The sequence below is a fragment of the Stenella coeruleoalba genome, assembly GCF_951394435.1.
Source record: "Stenella coeruleoalba genome assembly, chromosome: 2".
Taxonomy (NCBI): Eukaryota; Metazoa; Chordata; class Mammalia; order Artiodactyla; family Delphinidae; genus Stenella; species Stenella coeruleoalba.
In genome coordinates this window covers 167,273,584-167,289,380 of record NC_137147.1, presented here as the reverse complement: position 1 = coordinate 167,289,380, position 15,797 = coordinate 167,273,584, and the positions used below count along the sequence as shown (strand labels likewise).

Below are 15,797 nucleotides of genomic sequence, written 5' to 3'. Positions count from 1 at the left end.
TTTGTTATCGTGGTGAATAAGAAAAACGCAAGGTCTACTTTTCTGGAACTTACACTATACTAGGGACTAGAAGATTAAGCCGGTAGTTACGTGTGTGTGTAAATTAGATAGGTCTGTTACGCAGCCATAACAGGGATTCCGATGAGTAATAAGAAGGCCTTGAAGTAGAGTTTGAGCTGTAAAATGGAACTGAGGGGGAAAAAAGAAGGCAGAATCTCTGGTTTCAAAGTGGATATTGAGAAAAGGATAAAGGCACTAAAAACTTGATGACATCTCTTTATGGTTCATAAACAAGAGGTTTTTGAGGCTTTTTTTAAAAATATAAACTCATACAAATGGTACAAATACCCTTATTATGAGATAAGTTTTCATTAGCAAACTCTTCACCCATTATGAGAAGTAAATATGCTCATTCTTTGCCCTGGACCACAGCCGTAGTTTTCACTCCTCTGTCTAGCTGGGAGGAAAGGAGCATCAGTACCCCTGAGGCTCCTTCCTCTGACGTGTGTGTACGGCAGCCTGTTGTACTGCTTCGCCAAAGCTGACTGCGTGCTTTTCTTCTCAAATACACCTTCGGTGAGGTCATACTGGCAACCTGAAATTAACCATGCTGGGGTATTTCACCAAGGAAATAGGGAAATGTTACACATCAGGGATTTTTTTCCCCCTTGAGAGCTAGTCTACCAACACACCACTGAATATTTCTTATGAATATTCATTGATGGCTCAATAAGTTACTTCCATACACTTGATGCTGCCTTCAAGTCAAATGAAATCATCTTAGAACTATAGTTTTAGAGCTGAGAGAGTTTCAAATGCACTTTATAATATTTTAGGCTTCCATGTATGCGTCATTATCCTAATATGTCCTTAGTTTGTAAATTCCTGGAGAGCTGGCGATAATATTATAGGCACATATGTCCTTCCAATCTAAATCCAGGGCAGCACACAGTAGATTCTCAACTTTGACTAAATGAAGGGCAGACTTACTCAAGTTCACAAATACAGCAAGTAGCAAGAAGTCTTCTGTGTCTTCGTGCAATGACATTTCTGCCATAACCCTAGATCCCTTTGAACTCCCTCCTCATTCTCTCTGGACTCTCTTCTTTTGTATGTCATTCTCTATGCCTTCCTTCTGCCTTCCTAATCCTCTTTTACAAACCAAGTCCCATATGATCATAAAATGATAGACCTGAAAGGGTTAAGAGATTATCTATATCATTTCCCTGATGACAAAACATGGTCTAAGGAGTTTAAATTAGTTTCTTAAAATTATACAAGTATTTAGTGATACAGTCACGATTTAGACTCATGTCTCTAAATTTTTAGTGTAGTTGTCATCTTTCTATCACTCAATATAGCCACACAGAATCTATTGGATTCTCTCTGCGTCTCTCTTTGTCTCTGTCTCTGTCTCTCTTACCTCCCAAACAAGGGTTTGAAAATAAGACTGGAGGCAGAGTTCATTGGTGGTGGTGAAAGGAGGTACCATATGTCGATAAATTCAGTTGATGACTTTTACTTATTCATCTACTCATTTGACATATTTCTTTATTCGTAGGACATGTTTATTGAGTAGCTCCTGTACAACAGGACTCTGCTAGGCATGCAGAATACATCACTGAAGATGATATAAATGATGAAGATGATGAAAACAGACAAATGTCTCCATCTTTAAATAATTTGCATTCAAGAGAATAGACCTGTCCTGGAAACGCTCCAGAGTAATACTTGCTGCTCAAATTCAGAGATGTGAAACAAGAATGAAAATCTCTATTCCAGAATGACGTGAGAGCCACTGTCGTTTAGCAGTGATAATAGAACAGGAGAACTTGTGGCTGCTTATTCCCCTTGGATGCCTTATGAATTTCATTATTTGTCTGGCACCTTGCTAGTTACTCCCATTTTATACTTACCAAGTCAATTTAAAAAAGGATGCCCTAGGATAATATTTCTTTTCTTTGCATTCACTTCCTGAAGATCATTTGCTTTCAATTTAACAAAAAAATCTAGTTGGAAAGTTTGTTCATAAAGTGAATCCCTAAAACTGGAGTTTTCTTAGATTTAAAATCCACAGCAGCATCCCTCGTTATTTACTGTGTATTTAAATAATGGAGCATCGGACTCAGTACATTTCATTTAGGAATGTTAATTAGTAGAAGACAAGATGTTGCAGAATTATTCTTAGGTTTTTTTTGCCTGAAATAGTTAATGCTTTACGAAACAGAAGTAAAGTCATGGATGTAGAGAACAAACTTATGGCTATCAGGGGATAAGTGGGGGGAGGGATAAATTGGGAGATTGGGATTGACATATACACACTACTATATACAAAATAGATTACTAATAAGAACCTGCTGTATAGCACAGGGAACTCTACTCAATACTCTATAATGGTCTGTGTGGGAAGAGAATCTAAAAAAAAAAAAAGAGTGGATATATGTATATGTATAACTGATTCACTTTGCTGTACACCTGAAGCTAACACAACACTGTTAATCAACTACACTCCAATAAAAATTTTTTAAAAAATTAGTTACTGCAACTCTTTTCAGGAAAGGCACATTTCCTAAATCTTGATGATATCATTTCATGGATAAGAAAAATGGGGTCAAGTGGGTAGTAAGTGTTTTAATGACAATTTGAACCCAGTTCTTGGTTATAAAGTAGACATCAGTGTTACCAGTTGTACTCGTTTCCTAGGGATGCCATAACAAAGTACCAAAAACTGGATGGCTTAAAATGATAGACATTTATTCTCTCACAGTGCCATAGGCCAAAAGTCTGAAATTCAAGGTGCTCACAGAGACACACTATCTCTGAAGGCTCTAGGGGAGAACGCAGTCCATTCCTTTCTCTTAGCTTCTGGTTTTCCTGGCCATCCTTGTCATGCCTTTACTCAGAGATGCATCACTTCAATCTCTGCTTCCTTCATCACATGATATTCTTCCTGTGTGTCTGTTGCTGTGTCCCTTCTCCTCTCCTTAGAACGACACCAGTCATATTATATTAAGGGCCAACCCTACTCCAGTATGACCTCCTCTTAACTCGCATCTTAATTACATCTGCAAAGACCTTACTTCCAAATAAGCTCACATTTTGAGGACCTGGGAAGGCCATGGATTTGGAGGAGGACACTATTCAACCCAGAACACCAAAATAATCTGCTTCCTACCTATCATTCCCCTTCCAGCTGTGTCTACCGGTATTTGCCCCCTTATTAGACTCCTGAAAAAAATTCTGTAGATATGCACCATATCTTCCAGTATGCTACATTTTCTCACTCACTGTTGCTTCAAATACTGTACAATGTCTTGTATAGTTTTAAAGGCAGCAATGTCCTACCAGCCCTGTAAAATGTTTCTTCACCAGGGAGAAAAATGTGTTCCTTCTTGTTTCAAATTATAGAACAAAAATAGAAAACACCTTCCACCCTGGAAACTCACATGGTTAAAAAAACCAGACTCTGTGAAAATAAATGCATTTCTCTGCCGACTCAGAATTGCTGGAGGTGCTTTGTTGCATAAAGGATGTCTCCATTCAGAAAATGTTTCCCTGGGAAACCTGAAGTAATTAAAGGAAGGATAGAGAAGTAATAACATAGAAACTAAAGATCTGTGGGGTAGGGAAGGGGTCGCCATTGTAGGGCAATCTTCTAAATGGAAAGAAAACTACAGGTAACTTATGGTGACAAATGCTGCAGTTCTACATCCCTTCATATTATGGGAGAGTGCATCTTATTGAGGGTGTGTGGGGTGAATGGTCAAAACAACCAAAAAACCTAATATGAGGTTGAAATGAAGTTGAGAGTTTTTAATCTTAGGATGCTGTTTTTAATCTTAGGATGTTAATCTGGACATCAGAAAATGTAATATGCTAAATGTAAAAATCTGGATGTCTTATTATAGATTTGGAGAATATTATCTAAGTTAATTTAGCTTGCTTAGTTCACTTGAATCGAGACTGAGCTAATTAAGGAAAGATGGAAGCAGCAAGTATTCAATAGTTTTGATGGTAGAGAATTTTTCACATTCTCTGAGAGCTGAATGAAGAAGGACACACATGGATGAATATTGGAAACATTTATCTAATCTTTCTCTTGCTTTGTTCAACAAATATTCATTGTAGAAGGCCGTGTACCACCTGAATTTTAACATTTTTTTACAACTCTATTCCATTGGAAAACTGTGTCCATCCTGGGCATTTTCATTCAATAAAAATAGAATATTTGGAGAGAACTTCATTGAAATTTGATCAGTTTTAAATTTTATGTGATAATAATGCTTCCTTTATACAGTATTACTAGGAAATGAAGTTTTCCTTGTTGAGTGCTAACACTTCGAAGACCATTTTTACCAAACGTTTTGGAGGCATAAATATATAATTGCTATTTTTTTCTTTTTAAAAAATCTTTAAAAATTCCATGTGAGGAGAGTGACATCAGAAAGATGGTAGAATAGGAGGTCCCTTGCTCACATCCCTCCAACCCCAAACAACAAACTAGCAGTCACCCATGGACAAAAGTGCCTTCGTGGGAGCTTCAGGCTATCCTGGCAGGAGTTGTGAAACTCTGGTGAAGCCCAAGACCAGGGAGAGCTGCTTGGAGAAGGGAGGCCCATGCTCTGGTGGCAGGTTCACTGAAAGTGGTCCTGGATACAGACCAAGAGTAGCCCCATTTCCCAGTGGACTCAGCTACAGCCACGCTTGGCCACACTTCTACAACCAGCCCACCATGCCCAGAGGTGGGGGAGGACCCATGCCTGTCTGTGCCCCATTAAGAGGCCGCCTGACCTTGGACGTGACTGAAGATCCTGCAGCAGTCCTATGACCCAGTTCCAGCCCTGCTCTACTGCATTCCAGGAGTTAGTCCTGCCTACACACATTTGTGCCCCTGGAAGCAGGCCCGCTGACGTCAGTCCTGGCTGTGGACCCTGGAGCTGTCCTGTGACTAGTTGCAACCCTGCTCTGCCACGGTTCAGTTCCTGCTCCCTCAGCAACCAGGAGGAGCCCTGTGTGTACTCCCAGTCACAGGCCTGCTGGCTTCAATCTGACCATGGTCCCTGAGGCGGCCTCGTGACCTGGCTTGAATCCCACATCATGTGATTCCCAGAGAACAAGAGAGAAAGAGAAAAAGGCAGAAAGTTCACCTAGAGAAATAATGGCCAAAAACATCCTAAATCTTGGAAAGGATATAGAAATCCAGACTCATGAAGCTCAAAAGTGCCCAAACAGGGCTTCCCTCGTGGCACAGTGGTTGAGAGTCCGCCTGCCGATGCAGGGGACACGGGTTCGTGCCCCGGTCCGGGAAGATCCCACATTCCGTGGAGCGGCTGCGCCCGTGAGCCACGGCCGCTGAGCCTGCGCATCCGGAGCCTGTGCTCCGCAACGGGAGAGGCCTCAGCGGTGAGAGTCCCGCGTATGGGGAAAAAAAAAAAAGTGCCCAAACAGGATCAACTCAAAGAAGTCTACCCAGATACACATTATAATTAAATCATTAAGAGTCAAAGAAAAGAAAGAATTTTGAAAGCAGCAAGAGCAAAGTAACTTGCTACATACAAAAGAACCTCCATGAGGCTATCAGCAGATTTCTCAGCAGGATTTTTCAAGGGATTTTTTCCTGAGACGAACGGTGACAAAAATAATTTGGTTGCAGTTACAGGCACATTTGGAGGAAGGGAAGAGAAAATTAAGGAAGTTCATTATAAACGGGCTCTATTTTCTGTTCAAAGGATATAAGAACATTGGCAGAGTGAAGAAAGTTCAAGGAAGAGACGAGGATTTGAGGATTGTTGTAGAAAAGTAGCGCCAGGGAATGGTCCTAAACCTGCATCTGGGACTGTTGGAAGTCCAGCTAACGTGATAAGTTGACATTTTTAGTGGTCCCAATGAGTATGACCAGTAGCAGTTTGGAAAATGCAAATGGCTACGGCTACTGTAAGTCAATTTCAAAGACTGATAAAGCCATTATACGGAACATGAGCTAGATACTTGGATCTATTCTACAGGGATGGTCTGATAAATAAATGTGTTAATACTTGCAAAGTACTTAGCAGAGTTCCTGGAACATAATTAGGACCCAAATTTATGTTAAAATGAAAAAAAGAGGACAGAATTCAAAGTGCTTGATTAAGAATGGAATTGAGGTGTTAGATCATTAAATCTGAGACCATTAGGGGAAAAGTATAAAAAGCTTGTTTTATGGAAAAAAACAGGAAACATTGCAAATCTAGAGTTGTATTTTTTCTTATTACTTACATTGGAAAACAGGTTTAGGAGGAGCAGAAGACATAAATGTAGAAGACATAATGATTATAGTTTTCAAAAAGTAGAAGACATAATGATTATATTATATTTTTTAACTCTAAATTTTCAGAGGGGATGATAAAGTTCAGAATATAACTATGGGAGTTGGTTAATGAGGAAAAATATTTATGAAAGTTACTAGAATTTAAGAGGCCAATGTTTCACACAGTTTGATTCACCTGGAGGTTGAGATTGCCCAGGATTTAGAATCCAGTGGAAAACCATGAGAAAAAGAACCCAGATGTGTGGCTTTAAACGAGAAGAAAAGTTTGAATAAAGGCTGTAAGAACAGAACTTTGAAAGAGGCATGGAGCAGTCTGAAAGGCAATGACCCTACTCTCTAATGTTGATAACGTGAAGAATTTATAAGAGAGCAAATAGCTACTTAAGTGGAAGCATCTTAAACATCAGAAATTCAGATTTCAGTTAAGGGGATGATTTCTAAGAAAAGGAGTTACTGACAAGATTTTTTTTTCTTTATGCAATAGAATCAGAGTTCTAGATTGTAGTGTAGAAACAGAAGGGAAATGGCCCAGGGAAAGGGAAAAGCTAATATGGATGGAAAAGACAGTCTGGAAGATGACAGGTGAACAGAGGAATCTTTACCTCGTGCAGTTGTTGTGAACCTTTGGAAATAAAGAAAGTAGACAATAAAGCTATACTGATGGAACTAAATTTTCTCTGGGTTTCTTAAAGAATTTTAGTCTAAGCTATTCTGCTGCCTAGAGGATATGAAAATTTCATGATAAAGTTTCATGGGGAGAAAAACTTTACCTCCGGCAGTATATACTGTTCTTTCTACAATGTATGAGTAGGACCGGATGTGAAAAGAAGTGCAATGCCTCAGAAATTCCCCATTTTTCTATATTCAGATATTTAAAACAATCCTTGAACATCCCATTTTCTGAAGGGATGGCTTACCTTCAAATCTACATTCTGGGGTAAAGGAGATGTCATCAAGGGCAATAAAGATGTTCTCTTTTCCGCTCAGATCAGCTTCAAATGCCACCTTAAATGGACTGTTACTGGAGAGAGGTACATGTCCATACATCCAACCGGTTCTTTTATTGCCAATCACTGACCACACCAGGATGCTTAGTCCAGATTCCTCAACAGTATACACCTAAAAATGGGGAGGAAAAAGAAACAGAGAAAAATCAACTCTTCATTGTTTGGAAGTTAGAGGCATATGGGCATCCAGGTTGTTGTTGAAAGAATGGAATCTAGCAATGCGACAGCTCAATAATAATACTTTTAATCATCCTTGATGTACAATCTGTTCTATAACATAGTGGGCAAGATCCAGCTTATACTCAGGCAAGGTGTGGTTATAAAGTGAGACTATGGATGTTATATTTCCTTTGGTGAGTTAGACCTTTGTTTAGTTTTGACATACCGATTTCCGTGTACCAAATTAGACACGGCCCCAAACTGTAACTATCTCAAGTATCTAAAAAGCTGGTGGAGGTGTACAACTAGAATTTTTCACCACTTAAAAAAACTTCATCCATCTCGACTAAGGTGTCTTACTGTAGAAAATCCTCATAGTAAATGAATATGAGAGTAAACAAGTCATTTCAGGAACCAATCTGTGGAAAATATTTAACATTTTGACAGACAGAAAATCTATCTGAATTAACTAACGTCAATATTCAGGACTTTTTAAAGTATAAGGACTAACAGATTCAAAAGGAAGAGAAATAGAAATAGAGCTTGTTTTGAAACCAACCACCATGACAAGTTCTGATTTTTTTTAAACAATAAAAACAATTCAGAACAAAATAAAAACAGACATTTCCTAGCGCTCTTCAAAAAAATCTATTTAAACAACAAAAAATAAAGTTGAAAAGATACTTTCCTACATTTTTTTGCACGAAAATTTTATGATTACCATTTCCTTAGTTGCTATACATATGTATAATATATACATATATATTATACATATATAATGTACTTTTAAGGTACTTCAGCAATCACTTATACAATCCTTTCTTTTACACGGGAAAAATAAGACTCAGAGTAAAGAATACTCATGGATAGTAATTTTCTCTATTGCAATATTCTTTTTCTTCAATGATATTTCCCTTTACTGAAAAACCTTACTTCCTCACTTTTTTCTTAGTGTCAAAATTTATCTACAGATAATTTATCCTATAAAAATCTATCCAAAATTTATACTATTAGAAGGAGAGGACAATATCACTCATTCTGTTACACATGATATTATATTGACATTCTAGGAGTCTTACCAAAAACCACTAAATAATTCAGACCAGAAATTAAGCATACTGCCAATGTGCACTACTACAAAAAGTCTAAGGTTAAGTCAGAAATCCAACTCTTAATGGACATTAAACATAATACCAAAAATAAATCAAGATGACAGACTAAAAAAAAAAAAAAAGAAAAGAAAAACTTGCCTGAAGCTTGGAAACCTGAAAAGTGAGACTTTATCACCAACATTTTGGAAAAGCAGACAGTTCTTAAGTAAAAATTACCTTTCATATTTGATTTCTTGAAAAATAAAATAAGCTAAGATTCAATATGAAAGGAATTCGGGTCAGTTGACTGTTTTCTGTCTCACACATAAGCAAACACTCACTCCAAAGAGTCTTCAGCTCCAAGATTTAGTGAATACTTAGTTTTCAAATTCATACAAATTTTCCCCATTTTTTAAAAGTTAAAAAGAAATATGTATGAAGCTTCTGACTGACCTTGATAACAGGACACCTCTACAAAATCAAACTAAGTTGAGCCCTCCTTTTGCATTAATCCTGGATTACATCACAGAGATTTAAAAAGAAATAGCTTTATTTTTATTTATTTTATAACTCTTTTTCTGGGAAAATCATCTCAGAAAACCAAATTTCATGAAAATATAACACAACCTTTTCTGGTTTTATCCAAAACTCTAGCATACGTGTGTTTTATTTATTAATGTATCATTTTTATTGTTTTAACACTTCATTTTATTCTCTGCTTTCAGTCTTTTAAATCTTCAATCGATCCTACATGCTCTTGACAAGATTCCCTTTCCTTCCATTCTCCTTTTACTCTACTTCTCAAAACCCCACCATGACATCTCCTGCCCATCCCTCTTGTACCCTCTCATCATGAGAATTAACTCTCCAATATATGTCAACCTATTTTTATCCCATTATTTCATCCTACTACAGTCCAAATTAATTCTGGTTGAGTTTACTAACTCACTACTTAATTTCAACAAAACTTTTTGACAAGTTCATTAGTTGTTTCAATAGTAATATATATTTATGGAACCACCAGTGTATTAAATTGAACAATTGCATGTCATGTAAAGTGATTTTTGTAGCCACAGTGGCCAATGGAAAAACTAGAAGAATCATTTATGGACTCCTTTTAATGCTGGATTTTATTTATGGCCAATGGGCCACCCACTAAAGACAAATTATGGTATGTATTTTTTGCCTTTCAACAGAAATAATACTCACTGTCTCCTGAGACTTTTTGTGTGTGTATGTATATGATAATGCTCAGCAAAGTATTTATTTTAAAAAACTTTTAAACAACTATCACTTTTTTATTTTGCGGTACGCGGGCCTCTCACTGTTGTGGCCTCTCCCATTGTGGAGCACAGGCTCCGGACGCGCAGGCTCAGCGGCCATGGCTCACGGGCCCAGCCGCTCCGCGGCATGCAGGATCCTCCCGGACCGCGGCACGAACCTGTGTCCCCTGCATCGGCAGGCGGACTCTCAACCACTGCGCCACCAGGGAAGCCCTAAACAACTATCACTTTGAAAAATTAAAGTGGCTAATGTCTTCAAAGCTAATTAATTCTAAATTCGTTTGTTTCTAATTTTGTATTTTAATACATACATTTTACTGAAAAGCAATTCATGTGGCAATAATAACATTATTTGAAATAGCTTTATAAAAATCAACTGCTAGATAAATAATCTGGTTACTTCTACTTTGATATTCTACATTTTGGTTGAACACTCACCATTAATATAATAATTGTTAACATTATATACTGTAAAACAACCATTGTTACCATGATTTTTATTGTAAAAGCAAAATGTATTCAAATAATATATAAAGATATAATGAAGTTTATGTATTGATATTATAATCAAGTTTATATTATATTCAAAGGTGATATTATAATCCAAGCTTATAATGTAGGGTAGGAAAAACTTAGAGAACTTGCTAAATGAAAAACATAGATAGTCAGAATAAAATAATATTATACCATTTAAATACAAATATTATAACATTAACCAGTTAAATTTATGTCAAGGATTTGAGAAAGCAACTCCTCAGCATTTGTTTAGAATGAACATTCCTCTGGAGGAGAACACTCAGCAACAGGTAATAGAAAATATGGGTGATGATGATTAAATTCCAGAAGCGCATGGCTCTTAGAGACCAGCTTCCTCAACAATATCCGTGTATCTAGGTTGTCCAGATAAAGAATTAAAAGAACTCGACCAGTAGCTTTTCCTAAAGTTCCTCTCCTGCAACTAGTCAGTCTCCAGGTTCCTGAAACACTGAAGGCAGGTCCCAGTGCCGATTTGGAGACTCTGAATGGACACTTTTGGATAATGGAAACATTTCTCCATTTCATCACATACTTAGCTCATTAAAGTTAGGGTGTAAAATGCATCAGTGAGAGGAAACCTTGGCTTTACTTGGCCCTCAGTTAACTCTCAGCTGTTCTGCTAGGTGTCTGCTCTTTAATCACTACTGATAGGGCAAAGCAATGAACTGAACGGTGCTTAATCCTTAGCGGTGCACAATTTCTCATGGTTTCATTTGAAAACACTCAAATTTTATATGAGAGGAAAGAAAATAATCAAAAGTAATGAAAAGGGAAATTTCCCTCAAAAGGGAGTTTATAGGCTTTATATTCATTTAATAAAGGATAGAAATAACAATAATATTGCCCATATTAATAAAATTTAGAACATTCACATATGTTATGTTATATGAACACTACCACATGTGTAGATGTAGGGTAAGACTATTAACTTCCCTTAACAGATCTGGGTTAGAAATCTGGGGTAGAGAGAGGTTAAACAATTCATTACACGTGTACAGCACAGACCTCTAGTCTCCAGGACAGCAATGTAAGGAGCTTGAAATTGTTACTCTAGTCCTCACGACAAGAGAAAAGCTGAATAAACTGAAAATCAACAACTCTTCTTAAATTCTTCAGTGAATTGAGGTCACAGAGCAATCATAACTGCTGCCTCCAAAATTGGAGAGAGAGACAGGCAGATGCTGAGAATCACAACTTACTAAAACAGAAACCAAGGGACAGAAACCCCTGTGGGGACCAGTAATGAGGTCGAAAAGCCTAAACTGTAGTTGATGAATTGCTGGAGACTCACTGTGGACAAGTTTGAAAGTTAAAAAATCTTGGGTGGCAGGGGTCAGTGGGGAGGATCTCCAAACTTTTGTGAGTTAGACCTCCAGGAGTCCTATCAGGTCCTCACAGGGAAAAATCACAGAAAAATTTCCCTCAATTTTTTGGCAGGAGGAGGGGAAAATATACCCAGAAATATACCTAGAGCATTCTGTTCTTCTCAGCAAGGCCTACCCGCAAGACAAATTATTTAAAAAGAGCTTAACTGACTAGGTTCATCAGAGCCTAACCGAATTGGGGAAAAGAAAATACCCAACTCCAGTGCCTGGTAGTTTTCCATGCAGGGGGAAATTACCAATTCAGCTCCCTCTAGTCTTCCTGTATTACCTAAGGAGTGAAAAAAGTAAAAATCTGAGGGGAAATTATAAAGAATAAAACCCAGGGGTAGTAAAGGACTCACTAAAAGACTGAGACCTAATTGTAGCCCTACAGAGAGCCTTCTCTCACCCCACAACTTACCAACATATATGTAGGGCTTCTATGTAAAAATACGGGAATTCAACTTAAAGAACAGTACATTGTAGACCTTATTTAGGAAGAAATCTCTCTGGAAACCCAAAGATAGCAGAGGAGACAAAAACAAGGACAAAAGGGAAAATTAGAGCCCTGATCCTACAGCTAGAGCAAACAGCAAACACAGCTTAACCTCTAGCCAGATGAACATAAAACCTCATACTAAAGGCCTAATTTTTACCCAGTATATCATGTTAGGCTGTCAAGGCACAGACTAAGCATCAGAACCAGATTTAGGTATGGTGGAGATGTTGAAATTATCAGACAGGAAATTTAATACAAGTATGATTAATAAGCTAAGGGCTCTAATGGAAAAAGTGGACAACATGGAAGAACAGATGGACAATGTAAGTAGAGAACTGGAAACTCTAAGAAAGAATCAAAAGGAAATGCTAGAAATTAAAAAAAAAACCACTCTAACAGAAATGAAGCATGCTTCTGATGGGCTCATCAACAGACTGGACACAGCAGAGGAAAGAATCAGTGAGCTTGAAAGTACATCAATAGACAATTCCAAATCTGAAATGCAAAAAACAAACAAACAAAAGAATGGAACAGACTATCCAAGAATTGTGGAATGGTTATAAAAGGTATAACATGCATAATGTGAATACCAGTAGGAGAAGAAAGAAAGAACAGAAAAAATATTTAAAGTGATAATAAATATTTTCCCAAACTTAATGACAGACAACAAACCATGGATCCTGGAAGATCTGAGAACATCAACATGATAAATACCAGCACTAAAATTTATCTACACTGAGGCACATGATATTCAAACTTCAGAGAATCAAAGGTTAGAGAGAATCTATCTAATGAAAGAAGCCAGGGGGAGAAAACAACTTATAGAGCAGCAAGGATAAGAATGACATCAGACTTCTTTTCAGAAAACATGCCAACAAGAAGACAGTGAAACAAAATATTTAGAGTGACGAAAGAAAAACTCCAACCTGGAATTCCATATCCAGCAAAATTATCCTTCAAAATAAAGGAGAAAGATTTTCTCAGACAAATAAAAATTGAGGAAATTTTTTGCTAGTAGATCTGTCTTGCAAGTAAAGTTAAAAGAAGTTCCTTAGAGAAAAGGAAAATGATGTGGTCAGAAAATCAGATTACATAAAAAAAAGAAGAGTGTTAGAGAAGGAATAAATAAAGGTAAATAAAATATTTTACTTTTCTTATTATTAATTGATGTAACAGATAATAGTTTAGTCAAAATAATAATAACAAGAATAATAATAACAAGAATAATAATAACAAGATAATAATAATAACAATATTATAATAATATAATAATAATAATAATAACAAGAATAATAATAACAAGATTTTAGCTTTTGGGCAAGTGAAATGTATGGCAGCACATTATAAGAGAAGGGAGGGAGGAATTGAGAATACTGTGTACTTGCACTACTCATGAAGTGGTATAGTGTTATTTGAAAGTGGACTTGGATTATTAGTAAATGCATGTTGCAAACTCATGGGCAAATAATAAAAAGGCTTTAAAAAGAAGACATGCTAAGAGAAGAGAAAAAAGGACTCATAAAAAATGCTCATTTAAAACAAAGGAAGCAAAAAAGGGTATAAGACACATGCACACAAAAAGAACAAAGTTAACAAATGTAAAACAGTAACAGATATGCTAGGTATTGACTCAACTATCAATAATCACTTTAAATGTCTGTTTTCTAAATATACCAATTAAAAGACAGAGATTGTCAGATTGTCAGATTGTCAGAGATTGTCAGAAAAAACAAGCCTCAACTATGTATTGTCTATAAGAAACTTAAGTTAAATATAAAGACACGGGTAGATTAGAATTAAGAGGATGGAGAAAAATATACCATGCTAATACTAATGAACAGAAAGCTGGAAAAGCTATATTAATTTTGGGCAAAACAGACTTCGGAGAAAGAAAACTATTATGGATGAAGAGGGCATTACACAATGAGAAAGCGGTCAATTCTCTAAGAAGACAACAATCCCGAATGTGTATGCACCCAACAACAGAACATCAAATACTTGAGACAGTACAACTCAAAAAGTGGTACAACTGCAAGGAGAAGTAGATGAATCCACTCTTACAGTTGAAGACTTCAACATCCCTCTATAAGTAACTGACAGAGCGGGAGGCATTAAATCAGTAAGGGCATAGTTGAATTGAATAATATCAATCAACTAGATCTAATTCATTGGTAGACTACGTCATCCAGAAACAGCAGAATACACATTCTTCTCAGACTCATAGAGAACACTCACCAAGATTGAAGACATCTGGGTCATAAAACACACTATAGCAAATTTAAAAGAATAGAATCATACAATGTATCCTTTCAGATCACAGTGGAGTTTAACTAGAAATAAGTAACAGGAAAATAGCTGAAGAAAAAGGCCAAATACTTTTGAGATTATACAACACACTTCTCAATAAAACATGGGTTAAAGAAGGAGTCACAAGAAAAACTAAAAGTATTTCAAACCAAATGAAAATGGAAATATAATCAAAGTTTGTGGGATAGTGAAGCCATGTTTACAGGGAAATTTCACAGAATTAAATTCATAAAGTAGAAATTAAGAAAGTTCTAAAATCAATAATTTAAACTGGTCCTTGGAAGGGAACAATAAAACTGATAAACTTCTAGCTAGGTTACCTAAGGAAAAAAAGAGAGAAGATACAAATATAAATATCCGAAATGAAAGAGTAGCCATCATCATTGATCCCCTGAAAGAATAATAAAGGGTTATTAATTATTAACAACTCCATGCCCACAAATTTGATAATCTAGATGAAATTGATCAATTCCTTGAAAAGCATATCTATGAAAACTCACACAAGAAAAGCAGATAATGTGAATAGGCCTTTATCTATTAATGAAATTGAATCAATCATTAATAAACATTCCAAAAGAGAAATCAATAAATCCAGATGGGTTTGATGGTGAATTCTACCAAAATTTTAAGGAAGAAATGGTATCAACTCTCTACAGTTGTATCCAGAAAATAGAAGCAGAGGAAACATTTCCAAATTCATTCTATGAGACCAGCTTTACCCTAATACCAAAATCAGACAGAGACTACTAGAAAGGAAAACTATAGGCCAATATCTTCCATGAACATAAATGCAAAAATCCTCTACAAAATATTAGCAAAATGAATCCAAAAATGTATAAATGAATTATACACAACCATGAGGTAGAATTTATTTCAGGTATGTTAAGTTGGTAAACATTAGAAAATTGATTAATGTAATCTACCGTATCAGCAAGCTAAAGAAGAAAAATCATATAATTTTATCAATAGATGCAGAGAAATCATATGACAAATTTTAACATCCATTCATGATAACAACTCTTAAGAAGCAAGGAATAGAGGGGAACTTCCTCAACTTGTAAAGAATATCCTACAAAAAACCTATAGCTAATCTCATTCTTATTTTTACGTCACCAGTTTTTATTTTTTAATGAAGAACATAGATGTTTTATGTTCTGAGTCCTGTTTTTCATTGTCATCACACATTCATTTACCATTTCATTCATTCAGTTAATAAATATTTATTGAGTTTTGGCTAAGTACC

General features: G+C 36.2%; 1 protein-coding gene across 12 annotated transcripts in view; it reads right to left on the bottom strand.

Moving 5' to 3' along the window:
- Positions 1–15,797, bottom strand: part of MALRD1 (MAM and LDL receptor class A domain containing 1) — a gene marked incomplete at its 5' end in the record, with an annotated part of 1,062,652 nt that overhangs the window by 380,329 nt on the left and 666,526 nt on the right. For 11 of the 12 annotated variants that reach the window (XM_079915185.1, XM_079915179.1, XM_079915188.1 and 8 more), the window contains one exon: positions 7,225–7,426. In XM_079915185.1, the coding sequence (XP_079771311.1) occupies positions 7,225–7,426 (202 nt within the window). Of the gene's footprint in view, positions 1–7,224; positions 7,427–15,797 lie in introns of those variants that run through there. The other variant, XM_079915181.1, reaches the window with a different exon arrangement.